This window comes from Lycorma delicatula, chromosome 1 (assembly GCF_047948215.1).
Source record: "Lycorma delicatula isolate Av1 chromosome 1, ASM4794821v1, whole genome shotgun sequence".
In the NCBI taxonomy this organism is placed as follows: Eukaryota; Metazoa; Arthropoda; class Insecta; order Hemiptera; family Fulgoridae; genus Lycorma; species Lycorma delicatula.
This window is the reverse complement of record NC_134455.1, coordinates 136,189,565-136,209,846: the sequence shown is the minus strand read 5'-3', so window position 1 is coordinate 136,209,846 and position 20,282 is coordinate 136,189,565. Positions and strand designations below refer to the sequence as shown.

Below are 20,282 nucleotides of genomic sequence, written 5' to 3'. Positions count from 1 at the left end.
CAGGGGGTTTTCCCCTCAATTTTTTGAATTTCACCACAGTTTTCTAAAAACAATTGCAGTACAGTTCTGAGACATATTTTATCCAATTTATTGGGCCAAAAGCCATAAGAAATTACTAATTTTGTCCCTTCATTAACATCTTAAAATTTCAGTATGACTTCATTTCACCGGGGTAGCTGAAACCTGGTGAAAATCTTTCATTAAAAATGAAAGATTTCCTGAAAATCTTTCATTAACTGTAACTCACAAATGATAAATTTTAGGACATATGTTTATATAAACTTTTTCCATTACTTTCATGAGTGGAATAGGTTATAAAAATCCCTGGAAAACTTTGTCATACACTCTGTATATATATATATATATATATATATATACTCCAACTATATATATTTATAATATAATTGTTATATATATATATGACATACATGGCATTTATAGATTTAGTAAAGGCATTTGATAACAGACTGGAATAAATTGTTCCGCATTTAAAAAAAAATAGGTCTCAAGTACAGAGATAAAAGAACAATCACTAACATTTAATGGAACCAAATTGAAACAGTAATAATCGAAGAACATAAGAAAGAAGCCGTAATAAAAAAGAGTGTCTGATAAGGATGTTCCCTATCCCCCTTACTTTTTAATTAGCAGTTAATGATGTTAAAAAACAATTTAGATCTAAAGTAACAGTGCAAGGTGAAAGATGCTGATGATATAGTAATCGTAGCTGAGAGTAAGAAGTTCTCATAGTTTACAAGAAAAATGGACTGGAATGTTGTATAACCTTCAAAAACGTGTAACTCGAATAACATTATAACCCGTGTAACACTATTTCTGGTGGTTATCTGTATGACCTTAAAAAAAGTTTTAAGCTCATAGGTGTAACCACATATTCCAATGTAATGTTTTTGCCTTTTCATTGGTGGGGTTAAAAATAGGTCATTTCTTAACAATGTTAACCTTGAAATATGGTCAAGTTCAAGGTCAAATTCAAGATCACCACGAGGTGTACCCCTCCAGTTTAGTTCATTTTTTTTGTATTTTACATACTTTACGAGAAAATCCCATAGGGTGATTAAAATAAAATACCTATATATACAGTAGTTATTTTTATTTTTATATATACTTTTTTTTGGTGTTTTGCAGGGCGAAAAACGCTTCGGCGTTATCATCCCCCGAACAAGATGAATGTGTTTTAAGAAATTCAATTTTAAATATTCACAATTAAAAATTATATAAAAACGCCCGGAAAACAAAACATGAAACATAAATACAAAACCTAATATAATAAAAACGTAAATTAGAAATTTAAAAATAAGATTAAAACTCAAACTAAAATATTAAAAACAAAGGACAAAATAAAAAAACTTAAACTAAAATGTTAAACACAAGAATATACAACTACTGTACAAAAAAATGTAAGAATACTATTAAAACGTTTGTACAATACTAATAGCTCGAAGAAGTAAAAAATACCCGGTCAAAAAATTCTTTATTATTCCAGAATTTGACAAAAATTCTTGGGCAATTCAAATTTACGACGCAAGGCCGCATAACGTATGCAATCCACAAGTATGTGGGGTGCACTTGCGTCGTATACATATCGGTGCATTTTCTGGTGACATCAGATGCTCGTGAGTAGCTCTCGTATGTTCTATCTGCAATCGGTAGAGGACCACTTCCTCTCGGCGAAGTTTCCTGTGGGAGGAATCCCATGGCAACACAGTATATTTGACACGTCGAAGTGTGTTATCTACCGTGGCAATTCAGTCATCTTACCACATCGCGCGAAGAGCGAGATATGGTTAATAAAGTTGGTTGTAGTAACATGGGTAGTGAAGGACGATTGACTGCGTGCGTCTTTAGCAGCGGAATCTGCACGTTCATTAACCGGAATCCCCACGTGGCTAGGAATCCGGCAGAAACTCACTTGTGTGTTGCGATGGTTCAACTCGGCGATTGCATTGTAGATTTCGGTGACGATAGGATGTCTGGAATAAAATTTTTCTAAGGCTTGGAGAGCACTACACGAGTCGTTACAGTAAGTATATGACGATACTTATGGTTAATAATATTCAAAGCCTTGTTTATAGCGTATAGTTCAGTAGTAAACACACTTGTAAGATTGGACTAACCAAACATGTATATTCGGTCATTAACAATAAACGCGCATCCAACGATATCGTGCTGCTTCGACCCATCTGTAGTTATACTAGTATATATATGTATATAAAATTCTCTGAAGCAATACCTAACGGTGTTCCCGTAAGTTAAAAAAAAAAATAACACAACCTAAAAGATCATATTTTACTTCATGTCAAAATGATATTCCTCATCTTCATAAAAACCTTGTTTACAGATGTGAATTGAACAGGCTGTTTTGTACAACATCTAAATTACCAAAATTAGTACAGTGATTTATTAAGTGTTTATCAAATACCATACTCAACATTGTTTATAGAGTCATTTATTATAATTTTAATTAACTTTCAACACAAAGCTGAAAGTAGCAGATGTGGAAAGATTTTTATTTTGTAGTGTTATTTATTTATTTACAGCCTTGGTCATGCATTTGTACATGCATTCTTATAAGGAAGATCAAATGACTAATGTGTGAATTTGCAAAATTGTGAAATGAATATATGAAGAATATTAAATGTACTTGTTAACAATATCACAGTGAACTAACAGTTATTAAAATTATTTAAAATTATACATTATATTAAATTGCTAAAGTTATTTAAAAATATTACATAATTAACTATTAAAATTATTAAAATAATAATGGATGTTATTCAACACTAGTTGACTTGTGAATTTACACAGTTAAAAAGTGTGAGGGGGTGTCCATAAATAACTGGAATTATAAAAAAAAAGTTTGAATTCAACCAATTGCTTAATTCACTTTTTCCAATGGTTTTTCTACTGCTGGAAATATTTTTGAATTTTCTGAAAAGACCCCTTTGAATTTCTCTACAGTAGTAAAACACTTCCCTTTGAGTCATTTTTTCGTGAACAAGAAAAAGTTGTAGAGATCAAGACTTGAGTAAGTAGCTAAGGTGGGGAAAAACAGTCCTTTCATTTTTTTTGACAAATTTTTTGTTGTAATTGGCAGTATGAACTAAGCCATCATGATGCAGAAACCAATCGCCATTCTTTATATTGACAGGAGTTTTTGTTTCATACTTTCATGCAATCTTCTCAACTTATCCACATAGAAATACTAATATAACTTCTATTCAGAAGGAATTTGTTCACAAATTCTCTGTGAACAATCCTGTTCATGTCAAAAAAGCAAATCAACATAGTTTTCCTATTTGATCAAACTTACTGTGCTTTGGTTTCGGTAAACTTTGTGATATCTGCTTGTCTTTTGTTTTATTTCTGAGTCACATCCATAGCACCAACTTTCATCACCTTTCATAAATTTAGAAATAAAGTTTGGATAATTTTGAAGTTGTTTTTCAACGTATGACATGCATTAACTACTGATTCATGACCTTCAGATGTTCTGATCTATTAGTAATCAAGGCACACATTTTACAGCAACGTGTTTCATGTCCAAATCATCTGTTAAAATTCACTAACAAGAATTCGAAGACATACAAATCAGTTCAGAAATCTCTTCAGTGGCCCAGAACAATCTTCATAAAATTCATTACAACTTTTTCAAAATTTTCATCATTGTATAGAAGGTCGACCAGATTTTGATTGGGTTTCAAGCAACATTTGCCTTTGAAGTATGAAAATCACTCAGACCGTTGTTTTATATGAAAGCAATTAAAATTTTTAAAAGCTTTTTAAAGCATCACTACTGTTTTGCCAAGCATTTTCCCTAAGAAGAAACAAAATTTATTGCCGACTTTCCACTCTTTATAATTGATCACCCATCACAAAAATCACAGAACATGTTTTACAAATATTAAATAAAACCGACATTAAATGCCAATTGGGAGATTCTGACACAAAATACTGTAATCTTCAACTAGGGACAGAATTCACAGCTACATCTAGGGTTTATCCTGGGTACAGATTTAAGTTATTTTTGTATATGCCCTTATAATATGGGAAATAAAAAAACTGTTCTTTACAATGTACTTAATTTTTTTATTTATTACAAAAAATGTTATACCAAGAAGTGAGTAAACAAGTTCTTGTTTCATGATATACCTTTTCACAGTACTGTAGTAAATTTTAAATAGAACGTCAATAACTGTTCTAACCTGGTGGTTTTTCTCACTTGTTCCTATTTTACAGATATTATGTTACCTTCATGCATTTATCAATTAATTCACGCTAAATAAATATAGTTTTATAATGAATGAAAGTGTAAAATTTCAGGTTTGATGTGGGAGATATTTACAGTTTGGTTACCAAATGGGTAATACTGATCTACTAGACAAAACAGATTTGTAGCAGAGAAACTAGAAAACCAGTTTTAAATTGAAACTAGTAATTTTTTATGCTTTATCAATCTTAAAATATTATAATATACAATGTTAAATTTTGTATTGGTAAGGTTTTTATATTGACAATTGAACATTTCAAGTACATTGAATGTTTATTGTGATAAAATTAGGTTAACCTTACTGCATTGGTTATAAGGTTATAAAAATGATTGTTTATACATTTTACAGCTGTTATTCCAAATATATAAATTACATGTGTGAGTAATAGATATTATGTCATTCATTATGTTGTAGATTGTGATTTTTACATGAATTTATCATAAGCATTTTTTAATATTGTTATCAATGAATAACTATTATGGTTTTGTTTATTTATTACAATGTAAATAATGTACTGTACAATAAAAATCACGTTTCTAAATGTAGAATAAGTTATCAAAAAAAAGTAATTTTAATGTCTGTGTATTTGAACATTCTGTTATATGTTTCCCTAGGAATTCATACTTATAAATGCTGTTGTTTTTATTATGGTTGCCCAACAAAAAAAATAATTTTTATTGTATCAAGTGTGCTACAGTAAGTGTTTGTAATATTGTATTACTTTATTAAAAGTCTATTGTTATTAAATATGGAATGTACTGAAGATTTTGGGTCTAGAGGAGTATGTGGTCATTTAATATCTAAATATTTCTAGACTTGACTCTTAGCAGTTCAGTTTATCTACACATAATTAATATATAATGGGTTTATGGCTTATCACCCATCATTTATTTAAAAATTGACATTTATAGATAATGATATCTCTAAAAAATCTTCTGTGCAATTGAGACTAATTTAAATGTTATATGAAAGCAGTTGATTTTATTTTAATGCATATTACAAATAATTTACACTAGTATCAAAATATTATTGTGTTAAAAATTACTTATTTTATTACTCAACAAACTGAATTTCCATTGAACTCCTCTGGGTCAAAATACCTAAAACAAATACAAAAAAAATACAAAAAACAAAAAAAATTACAAAAATATATTTGATTACATATAAAAAATTATTTAAAAAAAAACTTTTATTTAACTAATATTAACATTAATAAAAAAAAGAAACAAATTAGAAAAACCCTCTAAAAAGTAAAAAAATAAGAATTAAATCAAATTTAGAATTTTAAACAAAAAAATATATTATATTAACAAATATAAAAATGTACTGAAAAGTAAAAAAATAAATTGTATAAATATCTAATAAATAACCGATAAATAAAAAATAAATAAATTTAATAATTATTAAATTTTAAAATTTAAAGTAATGAAAATATTTAGTTAAATAAAAGCTTGGCGCAGTTTTTATAATATATTTAAAACAACACAACATTCTTTTTACAACAATTAATCTTCATTTTCATTGTCAATAACGACGCGAGGAGGCGGAAAGGTCTGCTGGAACCTCTCCAGTTGAGACTGACTAGCTACAAGTAACAATCTGGGAAAATGCACCCACTCGCTTTCTTTGTACATGTTCTCACATAGTTGAAGTTCATCTTCGAATTCTGCTTGTAATCTAAGCCAAATTGAACGCACTCTTTCCGCTAAAAGTTTCATTTTAATTAATTATGAATTTTTATTTAACGAATTCATAATTACGATTACAATTATAATGATAATAATTAATAATTTTTCAGATTACCAGCAAAATGTAATAACTTTGTGCAAGATTTCTAAATTTAATTTTTATTTTTAATCTTATTAACCCTTAAAGGTAATCTCTGTGCAAATTTTAACCATCAAAGAATTAAAACTTGAGTTATTTTATTAGCGATAAATAAAGTATATACATATACTAAACAACCTCATTAAACAAAAGATATATTTTAAAATACAGCAAATGTCTATAAATACTCATTCGAAAACACAGTTATAAAACTGTGCCACGCTTTTATTTAACTAAATATTTTCATTACTCTTAATTTTAAAATTTAATAATCATTACATTTATTTATTTTTTATTTATTAGATATTTATATAATTTATTTTTTACTTTTCAGTGCATTTTTATATTTATTAATAAATATATTATATTTTTTTATTTAAAATTCTTAATTTGATTTCTTTTTTTTTACTTTTTAGAGTTTTTTTTTCTAATTTGTTTCCTTTTTTATTAATATTAATATTAATTAATAAAAGCTTTTTTAAAAAATAATTTTTTATATGTAATCAAATATATTTTTGTAATTTTTTTGTTTTTTGTATTTTTTTAAGACTTAAAAAAAAGTAAAAATATTTATTTTTACACATCGAAGTTACATATGTGTACCAAATTTCAATCATTTTCATACGATAGTTCATGAGAAATGAACATTTTCAACTAAATTCATGAATTTAACATAGGGGTAGTGTGTGGGGGGCGTGGTGGTGGATCATATCAAATTTCAACACCGTAGTGCTGTATTGTCATCAAAGTTACATACGTGTACCAAATTTCATTGATTTTCATACGATAGATCAAAAGATATAGCAGTTGCAAGATTTGATTGTTCCTAAAGCTAGTTAACTAAAAGCTTTTAAAAAATGTTTTTTTTCATTTTTATTATAATCTAATTCTTGTCTTTGAAATGAATTAACTAAAATAATCCTTGCTGAGACAATAAAAAAATAAAATTATTCGGCAACTTGTTGGAAGAAACCTCCATCCAAAATTATTTTAAAGGTGATTTAAAATTTTACTTGTTTAATCTTCTTTGCTTGGGAAATTTTTCTATAACATAATCTTAGTTGATATACTATAAAAATTTTCTTCAAGAGTGAGTATCCAACATTCCAAATGTGAAAACTATTACTATTTCAGTGATGTAAATTTATGTCATCTTAAATTAAGTTCATCCTGCTGCATATTTCATTAGAACGTATTTTGCCACTAATATTAATTTTATTTTAATACGTTACCATTAAAACAAATAGAGAAATAAACACGTACTGACTTATGGGATAACATAAAAATTGTATACACAAAAGAATAGATTCTGATTCACATTAATGTGGAATGTTTTCTTATTTTCATAACATGAAAATAAAATACATTTTTCACAATTTTTAGACAAAACATATTTTTATACAATCCATTGGTAGTGTTTTCCATGAAAAATTACATCTCATGTTTATATAGGTATATAAAAATATATATATAGGTATATAGGTATCTTATATAGATATATAAAATATAAAAAAGAAATTAATTGATGGTAGAATGTGAACTCTTATTTCCTAATTTTTTTATAAGTTCTCTATTATTATAAAAAAAAGAAAAATGCCTCATTATAATCATCGTATACAGTGTTCACTTAAAAAGGCCCTATCACCCAATAGTTTATACTAAATGCATATTTTTGTTAAAATGGATATATTGGTAAAATAATGTGGAAGATGTACGACCGGAGTTGGAGTGGGAAGGACTGTATATTGCCTGTACGTTTAGTATTACCAGTCTGTGTCGAGCATTGGCTTTTGGTTGCATAATCGTGTGTTGTAGTTTGTTAAAATGCAGCTAACTGTTGCAGAATGGGTATTCGTGATGAAGACTTATTTAGTGACGAAATCTCATGTGGTGTGTCGATGAAAGTTAAGAGAAACTTGAAAAAGAAGCACCAGTGAAAAGTAGAAACGAAATCTCATGTGGTGTGTCGGTGAAAGTTCAAAAGAAACTTGAAAAAGAAGCACCGGTGAAAAGTATTATTCAGAAGTTAGTTAAAATTTTTGTTAAATATATTTGGTGTTTGACCAGAAACGTGCCTGACACAGGTCAGTTTTAATGACACAAGTCATACAGGACATTAAAGCAGTAGTTCCAAGATTTCTTCATAGATCTTTGTGGGAACTAAGCCAGGAAAAGAACATTTCATGAAGTTCAGCTCACACTGCAGTGTAAAGAAGCAGAATGCTGAAATGTTATCCATATCAAATGCAGGTTTGCACGTTTTCCATGAGGTAACTAATGCTGATTATGCTTAAAGTCTCCACTACTGTTAGCGGTTCAAGAATTTCATTAGAGGCAACATTGGTATTTTTGATGAAGAGTTTTTCAAAATATAACAACTGGTTTAGAAAAAATAAGCAAGCTGCACTATTGTTAAGAGTAACATCTTTTTAGAGTAACATTATTTTGTTGTTTATTATTTTGGAACTGAAACAGCTTTGAGGGAAGTGAATTTTTATAATTTTTTTCAAGTTTTTGCATAACTATTTATTAAATATAGTTTCTCTGTATTTGAAGCAAAGTGTGTTTTACAGAAGCTTAATTGTAGCAGATAGTATTTAGTTTATTTGTATATAAATTTTTTTGAATTCGGGGCAACAATTGTCTTTTGAGGCATGTTTTGTGTGTGTGTGTGTGTGTGTGTGTGTGTGTGTGTGGGTGGGTGGGTGTATACAAATGAAACACTTAAAATTTGATGTGTGCATGGATTTGTTTGACATTTTATTTACAGAGTGTTGCATGGTTAAATTTAAAATAATTTTTTTAAACGACAAAGTTGAAATTTTTTTATCAATATTTCATATTATATCAACAATGGTCAATGTACCTTTCTGCTATATTGGAAATGAAGAAAAGAAAAATCAATTTGCAACATTTTCTTTAACACAACATTAGAATAATAAAATTATGATGTAATAATACAATTATTATAATATACTAGCAGGCAAAGCAATATATCGCAATAGCGAAGCAACGCTTCGCTATTGCTATATATATATATATATATATATATATATAGAGAGAGAGAGAGAGAGAGAGAGTTTAAATGAACACAATTGAAAATTTGATAAAAAAATTAAAATACCGAACTTCACAAATTTTACCTTTTACTTATTCTCCTTCCCCTTTTCCCTTTCCAACTTCTCCCTTTCACCCTTCTCCCTCGCTCCTCTCCCAGTTTCCTTTTTATCCTTTCCTGTTTTCTCCTTTTCTCTTTCCACTGGTCCATTAGTTTTTTGGTCTTCAGCGGACACACATACGAATATACCTTATTTATATATATATATATATATATATAGAATAAAAAAGTCTGTATATTTGTTTCGTAAATATTTCGACACCGGCCTCACCTAGCGGGTATTGTTTTTGCAAAAATATTTCTTTTCACATAACTAATATTCATATTCTGAATATGAACCAAATCGGTCCATAAATATAATTTTTGTAAATATCTCAATCCCAGCGCCATCTAGCGGGTTCATTTTTAGTAGAGATAATTCTTTCCATGTAAGTAACATGTTTTCTGAATACGAGGCAAATCGGACCATAAATACAATTTTTCGAAATATCTCGACGCCAGCGCCACCTAGCGGGTCCAAACTAATTCGGAAACCTTCCCTGGCATGCGTCCAACCATTCCCCAAAGTTTCATCGCTATCGGATGAACGGTTTAGGAAGGCATAAGAGACATACAAACAGACAAATTTTCATTTTTATATATATGTACATTGAATTAAATTGTTACCTTAGTTTCATTCTATAAAATAAATTAGTGAGTAATACCAAAAAAATTATTTTTAATAAAAATATAAATCATATACGTTGCATTTCAAATTTCAGGCGCTTAGGAAAACTAATTTACTAGTATTTGGAATTTTAGAATTTACTTAATTTCATTAATGTACTTAAATAAATTTAATTTATCCAGCTAATTTAAATTATTTGAAATAATAATCCTAATAAATATTTGCACTGTATATTATTTGTATACAACGACTGAAGGTATTTTTGGGATATCCTAATATTTGAAAATAAAAAAGTTTTTGTAATTATTTATATGTTTTAACTAGCAGGCCCAGCAATACTTCGCTATTGCTAGATTTGAGTATATCAGTAAACAGGTTAAATGAACGCAATTGAAGGTTTGATAAAACATTAAAAAACGGAACAATACGGAACTTCACAAAATTTCCCTTCATCACTTCTTCTCTTCCTCCCTTTTCCCTATTTCCGTTTTTCCATCTTTCACAAAAATTTTTATTTTCACACTATTACATCTTCTGAAAATCAGCCAAATGAGACCATAAATGTAATTTTTTCCAAATATCTCAATCCCAGCGCCATCTAGCGGATCCATTTTTTGTAGAGGTATTTATTTCCATGTAAGTAACATATATTCTGATTATGAGCCAAATCGGACCATAAATACAAATTTTCAAAATATCTCGACCACAGCGCGACCTAGCGGGTCCAAACTAATTCAGAAACCTTCACGGGCGTGCGCACAACAACTTACCAAAGTTTCATCGCAATCGGATGAACGGTTTAGGAAGGCATAAGAGACATACAGACAGACAAACATTCATTTTTATATATATAGATAACTAAGCCATTTACTTTTATAATTTTTAGTATAAGAATTTGTATTTATAAATACATATCATAAAATATATTATATAAAAAAATTTTTTGTAAAATATATTTTAATTTTAGAATATTAATATAAAATGGATAATTTATCAAATTCAGTACAAGTCATGATTTATTTTGTTTGATTATTTGTACAGAAATATTGTTTATACCTCTTTTATTTTGCTTTTGATCTCTTAGTTTGGTAAAAATTCTTGTTGGTATAACTTCTGCAGCATATAAACACTTCGGGTCAAGGATATTCCGATTTATACAATAAGATAAATGATTGTACAAATACAAATAATTCTAATAAGTATTAAGGAAAAATCAAAATGCTTCTTAATAATATGTTATTACAACACTGATAGGCAATAACACCTCCTCTTTACTGGTACAAAATTTTGACAATAAATAATGTTTATATTTTTAAATGTCAAAAAATAATATTTTTCTCAACAGAAAAATCTGTAAAAGAGGTAAAGTTATTTTATTTTGGAGAAAGTTATTATTTTATGCAGTTACTAAAATGTTTATTTACATATTTTTTATTAATTAGCTAATTTATGAGGTATCAGCACTCGACTGATCAGTAGTTATTTCACATGTAATACAATACCACAAAGGGTACATTTGAATTTAGCTGAATGTACAGTGTTAAGTTTAATCGTATTTAAATTCCTATAAACTTTAATATTCTTTTCTGAAATTTCATTAATTAATTCACGATAAATAATCCAGAATATGTACAAGATCAACTACGTAACTATTATTTAACTAAATGGTATAATGGTTCACTTCTTACGCAAATATAAATTACTAAATTTTTATCTAAAATCAAGATTTATATGTAAATTACTAAATATTTATCTGTTACAAATTAAGCTACACGCGGTACCAAAATTATATATACACATGATTCAATCAGTTCTTTCACGAAAAATTTAATAAAATAATGTTACCTTTAATTATAGCATCACCAACAAACAATTCCCCTGTTTGATCAGCAGCTTGATCTTTAAATATACGTGAGATCAGGATTGGTAACTTATGTTCAGCACCTCCTTTAATACTCAAGCCAAGGCCTCCAATTTTCTGCCGTGTAACAGCTACAATTCTAACCTAGAACACAAAGATAACAATAATTAAGACTTTTTAATCCGATGAACAAATATTGTCATTTGTGTGCTAGTAATATACAATTCCAATTTTTAAAAGGTTTATTAAAGCTGCTCTTTTGCTATTTAATAAATTAATTTTTAAATTTAAATTTATTAATTTAATAAATTACCTAATCATTAAAAAAATCTTTTCTACAATTTACTTAGATTCGAAAGTTATCTTTTAAAAAATCAGTACTAAATTATTTATAAATTTATTATTTATTATTAATTATTTATAAATTATTTAGATAAATTTTAATTACTTTTTTATTATTCAATAATTTTATATTTTTTGATGCTGACTAATCAAGATTCTCTCATGGCTCTTGATTCTTCCAGAAAAAACTGGGCAGAGATTTTGTATCTTTGAAGAACTGCACATTTATTCATTTCTAAAGTGATTTTCAATTAAGGGAAAATGAAGACAAAATTATACATTGTAAATTATTCTACGTATAGATTTTAATATAATATTTATTTATGTGTAACAGTAATGTATCCATAATAAGGAAACTTACGGGATTGGGAAAAAAAATATTAGGTTTTAAGCTGAGATTCAAAAAATAGCCTGTATTACCAAACATAAGCTAGTATTCGATAAAAGTCTTCCAAACGTTTTATGATTTTTATTTTTGATAAGCCTATTATGAATATTTAACAGTAAACACTCAACAACAGTAAGCATATTGTTGAACGTTTAACTTATTATTTTACCATGCTCTTTATCAAATTGCTGATTTCAGTGGTAGAATGTTAGTGTCTTTGTCTTTCATTCAGGTGATCTAGGGTTCAATTATGGCAATTTTCAATGCTAAAAAATTTCAGTTCCATATTCCTACATACATGCTTCAAGTTTATATGCAGAATTAATTACCAACAAAAAACAAAATATATCGACAACATTGGTTATTTATTCTTAGATTGTGGAAAAATAATGATATATGAAAATAAACCAAAAAAAAGTTTTAAAAGATTAAAAAAATCAATGTTTTTAAACTTTGATTGGCTCCCCCCACCCTCAATATTGCCATTTAAGTATTTTTTTTTAATACTCTATGCCTACGTTCTATGCCTACGATGAAGCAATTAAACACGTAAAAGGAGATGAAAATTTAATAATAGTTGGAGATTGGAATGCAAGCATTGGAAAAGGCAAGGAAGGAAATATAGTGGGTGAATACGGGCTGGGCAAAAGGAATGAAAGAGGGGACCGACTTATAGAGTTTTGCACGAAGTATAATTTAGTAATTGCCAACACCCAATTTAAAAATCATAATAGAAGAATATACACTTGGAAAAAGCCAGGCGATACTGCAAGGTATCAGATAGATTATATCATGGTTAAGCAAAGATTTAGAAATCAACTTGTGGACTGCAAAACTTACCCTGGAGCAGACATTGATAGCGACCATAATTTGGTGATAATGAAATGTAGATTGGGGTTTAAAAACCTGAAGAAAAGGTGTCAGATGAATCGGTGGAATTTAGAGAAGCTTGAGGAAGAGGAGGTAAAGAAGATTTTTGAGGAGGACATCGCTAGAGGTCTGAGTAAAAAAGATAAGATAGAAAATGTAGAAGAAGAATGGGAGAATGTTAAAAAGGAAATTCTTAAATCAGCAGAAGCGAACTTAGGCGGAATAAAGAGAACTGGTAGAAAACCTTGGGTTTCAGACGATATATTGTAGCTGATGGATGAACGTAGAAAATATAAGAATGCTAGTGATGAAGAAAGTAAAAGGAACTATCGGCAATTAAGAAATGCTATAAACAGGAAGTGCAAACTGGCGAAAGAAGAGTGGATTAAAGAAAAGTGTTCAGAAGTGGAAAGAGAAATGAACATTGGTAAAATAGACGGAGCATACAGGAAAGTTAAGGAAAATTTTGGGGTACATAAATTAAAATCTAATAATGTGTTAAACAAAGATGGTACACCTATATATAAAACGAAAGGTAAAGTCGATAGATGGGTGGAATATATTGAAGAATTATACGGAGGAAATGAATTAGAAAATGGTTTTATAGAGGAAGAAGAGGAAGTTGAGGAGGATGAAATGGGAGAAACAATACTGAGATCTGAATTTAAGAGAGCATTAAAAGATTTAAATAGCAGAAAGGCTCCTGGAATAGACGGAATACCTGTAGAATTACTGCGCAGTGCAGGGGAGGAGGCGATTGATAGATTATACAAACTGGTGTGTAATATTTATGAAAAAGGGGAATTTCCGTCAGACTTCAAAAAAAGTGTTATAGTAATGATACCAAAGAAATCAGGGGCAGATAAATGTGAAGAATACAGAACAATTAGTTTAACTAGTCATGCATCAAAAATCTTAACTAGAATTCTATACAGAAGAATTGAGAGGTGAGTGGAGGAAGTGTTAGGAGAAGACCAATTTGGTTTCAGGAAAAGTATAGGGACAAGGGAAGCAATTTTAGGCCTCAGATTAATAGTAGAAGGAAGATTAAAGAAAAACAAACCAACATACTTGGCGTTTATAGACCTAGAAAAGGCATTCGATAACGTAGACTGGAATAAAATGTTCAGCATTTTAAAAAAATTAGGGTTCAAATACAGAGATAGAAGAACAATTGCTAACATGTACAGGAACCAAACAGCAACAGTAGCAATTGAAGAACATAAGAAAGAAGCCATAATAAGAAAGGGAGTCCGACAAGGATGTTCTCTATCTCCGTTACTTTTTAATTTTTACATGGAACTAGCAGTTAATGATGTTAAAGAACAATTTAGATTCGGAGTAACAGTACAAGGTGAAAAGATAAAGATGCTACGATTTGCTGATGATATAGTAATTCTAGCCGAGAATAAAAAGGATTTAGAAGAAACAATGAACGGCATAGATGAAGTCCTACGCAAGAACTATCGCATGAAAATAAACAAGAACAAAACAAAAGTAATGAAATGTAGTAGAAATAACAAAGATGGACCACTGAATGTGAAAATAGGAGGAGAAAAGATTATGGAGGTAGAAGAATTTTGTTATTTGGGAAGTAGAATTACTAAAGATGGACGAAGCAGGAGCGATATAAAATGCCGAATAGCACAAGCTAAACGAGCCTTCAGTAAGAAATATAAGTTGTTTACATCAAAAATTAATTTAAATGTCAGGAAAAGATTTTTGAAAGTGTATGTTTGGAGTGTCGCTTTATATGGAAGTGAAACTTGGACAATCGGAGTATCTGAGAAGAAAAGGTTAGAAGCTTTTGAAATGTGGTGCTATAGGAGAATGTTAAAAATCAGATGGGTGGATAAAGTGACAAATGAGGAGGTATTGCGGCAAATAGATGAAGAAAGAAGCATTTGGAAAAATATAGTTAAAAGAAGAGACAGACTTTAGGCCACATACTAAGGCATCCTGGAATAGTCGCTTTAATTTTGGAAGGATAGGTAGAAGGGAAAAATTGTGTAGGCAGGCCACGTTTGGAATATGTAAAACAAATTGTTAGGGATGTAGGATGTAGAGGGTATACTGAAATGAAACGACTAGCACTAGATAGGGAATCTTGGAGAGCTGCATCAAACCAGTCAAATGACTGAAGACAAAAAAAAAAAAAATGCCTACGTTCTAGGTACTACCATGCCTAGGAAGGCATAAAACAAAGTCGGTTAAAAAATATGTAATAAATAATAAGGTAGCTTTTTTCGGTTTTTGGAGAAGGGGGAATTCTGGGGCAAATTAAAAAAATAAATGGTTTAATAAGTATGTATGCATGTACTGAGCTTTGTATAAAGTAGGATTATGTTCGCAAAATATTTTTTTCATTTTCTTTCTTATTACATTATTTTCTTGTTATATTTTTTTAATTAATTTAAAAATATTTTATTTTTTTATGTTAAAAATGTTATTAGGCATATACAAAATTCAATTCAATTCAGTGATATTTTTTATGGAATTAAGTAAAAATATCTATATCTCCATTGCCACCAAGTTAGCTTAAAGAAATTAAGTCCACTGACTTACTTAATATTTCTTTTAATTCAAATTCGTAACTATGGTGAAGTTTTGATATTACAAACTGTTACTGAGCTATGTGTAATATAAAAAATATTTGGTAAATTTATTACCCGAAACAAACAGAATAAATTACCAGCAGAATAGATTAATTTATTTTTTTGCTAAAAACTTCTTTATAGAATCTGAATAGATTTCTTTATATTTTCATTTATTCATTTCATATTTATTTTTTTAATTTAATTATTTATTTTTTTAATTTCTTTATACAGAGCGTTTCAAAATGTTCTTCGGAGTTTCGAAAATTCATTAAAAAAAACTATTTCACTCATAAGAATAGAACAAGTACTGTACGAAAGAGTACTTCAAATAGTTTTTTCCACATATACTAGGCAGTTAGTAAACCACTTGCTCGCTAGGCGTCGACAGTAGAAAAAATGGCTGCCACGGGAAGCGAGAAGTCGTTTTGTGTGTTAGAATTTCACTCGTCAAAGTCAGTAATTTCTGTGCAACGGTGCATTTCGGTTGAAATTTTATAAGGAGCCACCAAGTGACAATTCAATTCGTGCATGGTATAACAAATTCAGTGAAACTGGTTGCTTGTGCAAGCGAAAATCAACTGGTCGTCCATCAACCTCAGAAGTCAATGTCGAACGCGTGTGTGCAAGTTTCATTCGCAGCCCGTCAAAATCGACTGCGGCTGTAGGCAGAGAATTAGGAATTCCGGAAACAACAGTGTGGAGAGTTCTCCGTAAACGTTTATTATGCAAACCGTACCATCTTCAATTAATCCAGATGGAGATTTCTGGTGGAGATAAAACACGTAGGCTCGATTTTTATTTACAGTTACAGGAAAAGATGCTGTTAGATGAAGGTTTTGTAAACAAGATGATTTTCAGCGATGAAGCTACTTTCCATATTAGCGGCAAAGGAAACCGTCATAACTTGTGAGTTTGGGAAACTGAAAACCCACACGCTTATGTGGAACACATTCGGGATTCTCCGAAAGTAAACGCATTTTGTGCGATTTCTCGTGAGGCAGTGTATGGGCCGTTCTTTTTTACGTTAACGACAATAACCGGCATGATATACCTGGATATGTTACAATTATGGCTTATGCCTCAGCTACTCAACCGACTTCATTTTCCAGCAAGATGGTTGTCCTGCCCATTTTCATAACGAGGTTCGACAGTACCTTAACACAACAATACCTTGGCGCTGGATAGGACGTGCGTCTGAAGAAGACCAACACATTATGTTGTGGCCACCAAGATCACCAAACCTCACGCCATGTGATTTATTTCTCTGGGGTTACGTGAAAGATAAGGTGCTTATCCCACCAATGCCGCACGATATCGCTGAGCTAAAGGATCGCATAATCAATGCAATCAACTCTGTTGATAATGACATGTTAGAACGAGTTTGGCAAGAGCTAGACTTTCGTGTTGATGTGTGCCGTGTCACCAGAGGAGCACATATTGAGCATTTATAGATTTTAACAAAAACTGTTTGAGTCTCTGCATCACCTCGTACAACTGTCATTTAGGTAAGTGAAATACTTTTTTGTACTGAATTTTTGTAACTCCTACGAACATTATGAAACGCTCTGTATATACATTACAAAATAGATATGGCATCCCTTAAATGACTTTTAAACAGTTAAATCTAAAAAAATAAAATTTAGTATATGCTCTTAGCTAAAAATCTATTTTTTTGGTATGAGATCTCCAAACTCCAGTGCGTAGAAGGAAGGGAAATGAAACAGTTTAAATGGGAAGATTACATTTTGTAACATATCATTTTAAAGGAAATGATAAACAAAAATTTTGATGAAAAAAACATTTTGGCTATTACAACCTTAGCCAAAATGGGTGTTAATATTTTTCACATCTAGTTTCAAAGATGGACTACAGTACGCTCCAAATAGTGGTCTCATACTGAATAAAAGAATGTTTTGAGGATTTTTTTTTTTAGTGTTTCATGGTTAAATAGTTACTTAAGAAGTACCATATACTCCTTTTAAAACTAACTGAGAAAATTAGTGAATGCCTGCCATTTTGGTTAGAGTTTCCATATTCTAAAAGTTTTTACATTAAAATTTCTGCTTTTCAATTTTTAAAAAAATTATGTTACATAATTTTAAAGATTCTTTTCGTTTATAATTTTTGAATTGTAGTGTTTTATATCGAAAAATAAATCATTTAGACCCAGAAGCATTTGCTAAATTTAATTTTTTTATGTTTAATCTGGTGAAAAGCCATTTAGCACTACCATACTTTATTAATACCATATGGAAAAAGAGAAAGAAAGGATGCATTTCCTGTTATTAAAATAATGATTAAAAAATCATTAAAATCACTTGATCGAAAGTTAAACAATAAAGTTTTTTACTTACATAATGTAAATTTATAAGGCTAAATTTATGATTTTAGATGTAATTCTACATAAAGAATCTCTTGCAGATCAGTTCCAATGACCATGCATTAAATACTTTTTGGAAAATTTTCTGTGAAATACTAAAAATAAATACAGGTTGATTTTTTAGTCCTGTTACCTAATTGTTAATGTCTGGTAATTTTTTTCTAAGAAAGGGAAATTTTGTTTTGTGACACAAAGTTGATAGCACTACTCAACCGGTATAGATACTGCAGTGTGAGTTTATTCTCCTTGAGCTGTGTAAACTTTTGTGCCGTTTCCGGTCGTGTTACGAACAGAATCTCTTTTACAATAGAACAACGAGTTTTCATTCTTGAACAGTATTTTGCTACGAAATCGTACGCGACTGTAAAAGAATCATTTCAAATTAAATTTGTTTAAGTTCCTCCGCCAGAAAAAATGTCAATTTCTAAGCTAGCAAACCGATTTCGAGAGACAGGTAGTGTTTGAGAGAGAAAACGTAGTGGTCGACCGACTCGCTTGACAGATGACGTTTTAGAGAATGTGAAAACAAGATACTGTTTACGAAAGCTTTCCACGCAAGTCGATTTGTCATATTCGAGTGTTCAGAAAGCCGCTAAAAAATTGAAATTGTATCCGTATTGCGTACGATTAGTCCAAGAGCTTCAGCCTCCATATTTAAACAAGCGATTGCAATATTGCCGTCGGTTTAGGTCTCTCGTAAACGATAACGGAATCGAATTTTTAAACACAGCGTTCTTTAGCGATGAAGCTTGGATCCATCTCGATGGTTATGTGAACAGTCAAAACTGTCGAATTTGGGCGGTTGAAAATCCTAACGCTTTACAAGACAAATCTTTGCATCCTGAAAAAATTGGTGTGTGGTGTGCGATATCTCGTCATTGGATAATCGGACCCGTATTCTTCGAACAGACAGTAAATGGTGAAGTATACAGGAATATTGTGCGCCAATTTGTGTCCCTCCTGGAACCTCAAGAAAGGTATCGCTGGTTTCAGCAAGACGGCGCTACATGTCACGAGAACCGTGGATTTTCTGCAAAAGTTCTTTGATGATCGAATAATAAGCAAGGGCTTATGGCCTCCAAGGTTCCCAGATCTCACATCTCCTGACTATATTTTGTGGGGGTATATTAAGTCCGAGGCCTTCAAAAACAATCCTCACACTATTGATGAACTTAAAGTCAATATTACAGACTTAATCACGAATATTTCCAATGCGACTCTTAAAAAGGTTTCTGCTAATACGCCGAAAAGAGTCCGTGCGTGTATAACCGCAAGGGGCGGGCATTTTGAGCATATTCTTTAACAATTATGTAAGTAATAGCTTTTTATTAAATCTCTTTTGTAAGTAACAAATGCATTTTTTTATTCCACCTAAATTTCCCTTTCTTAAATTACATTTAAAATTGGGTAATATGACTAAAAATCACTCTGTATCAAAAAATATAACTGTTTCATATTTTTATGAAAAAATTACAGAAAAAAAAGTTTTACTACAAATCTTATTAATTATACTTTCTGCTGACAACATTATGATTTCTATGTTGAGTACTGTTTATCTTTCGTAGCTTCATTCTTTTATTATATGTTTACAATTTAATAATGTAAAAAATGAAGTACGACTAGGCATAGGCAACCCACTATCAGTGATACTAAGCAAAATTTTCTTACAGAATATGGAAGAAGAAAATATACCAGATATCATGAAAAAATACAGTTGTTCAGAATATAATAGGTACGTGGATGACACTATTGGTAATTAAAAAGAAATATTGAATAGATTCTGGAAGAAATGTTCAAATTTCACCATAACATTAAATATACAGGAAAAAGAGAAAGATGAAACTATTAATTTTTTAGATCTAACAATAAAAAAAATAATAATCTAGATTTTATAATATACAGGAAAGAATCTTATACAGATAGCATCATAGCTTACGATTGAA

General features: G+C 29.9%; 1 protein-coding gene across 3 annotated transcripts in view; it reads right to left on the bottom strand.

Moving 5' to 3' along the window:
* Syn2 (Syntrophin-like 2) overlaps positions 1-20,282 on the bottom strand; it is a 275,553-nt gene that overhangs the window by 52,605 nt on the left and 202,666 nt on the right. For all 3 annotated transcript variants that reach the window (XM_075361804.1, XM_075361809.1, XM_075361797.1), the window contains exon 4: positions 11,747-11,906. In XM_075361804.1, coding sequence (XP_075217919.1) covers positions 11,747-11,906 — 160 coding nt within the window. The remainder of the gene's footprint in view (positions 1-11,746; positions 11,907-20,282) is intronic.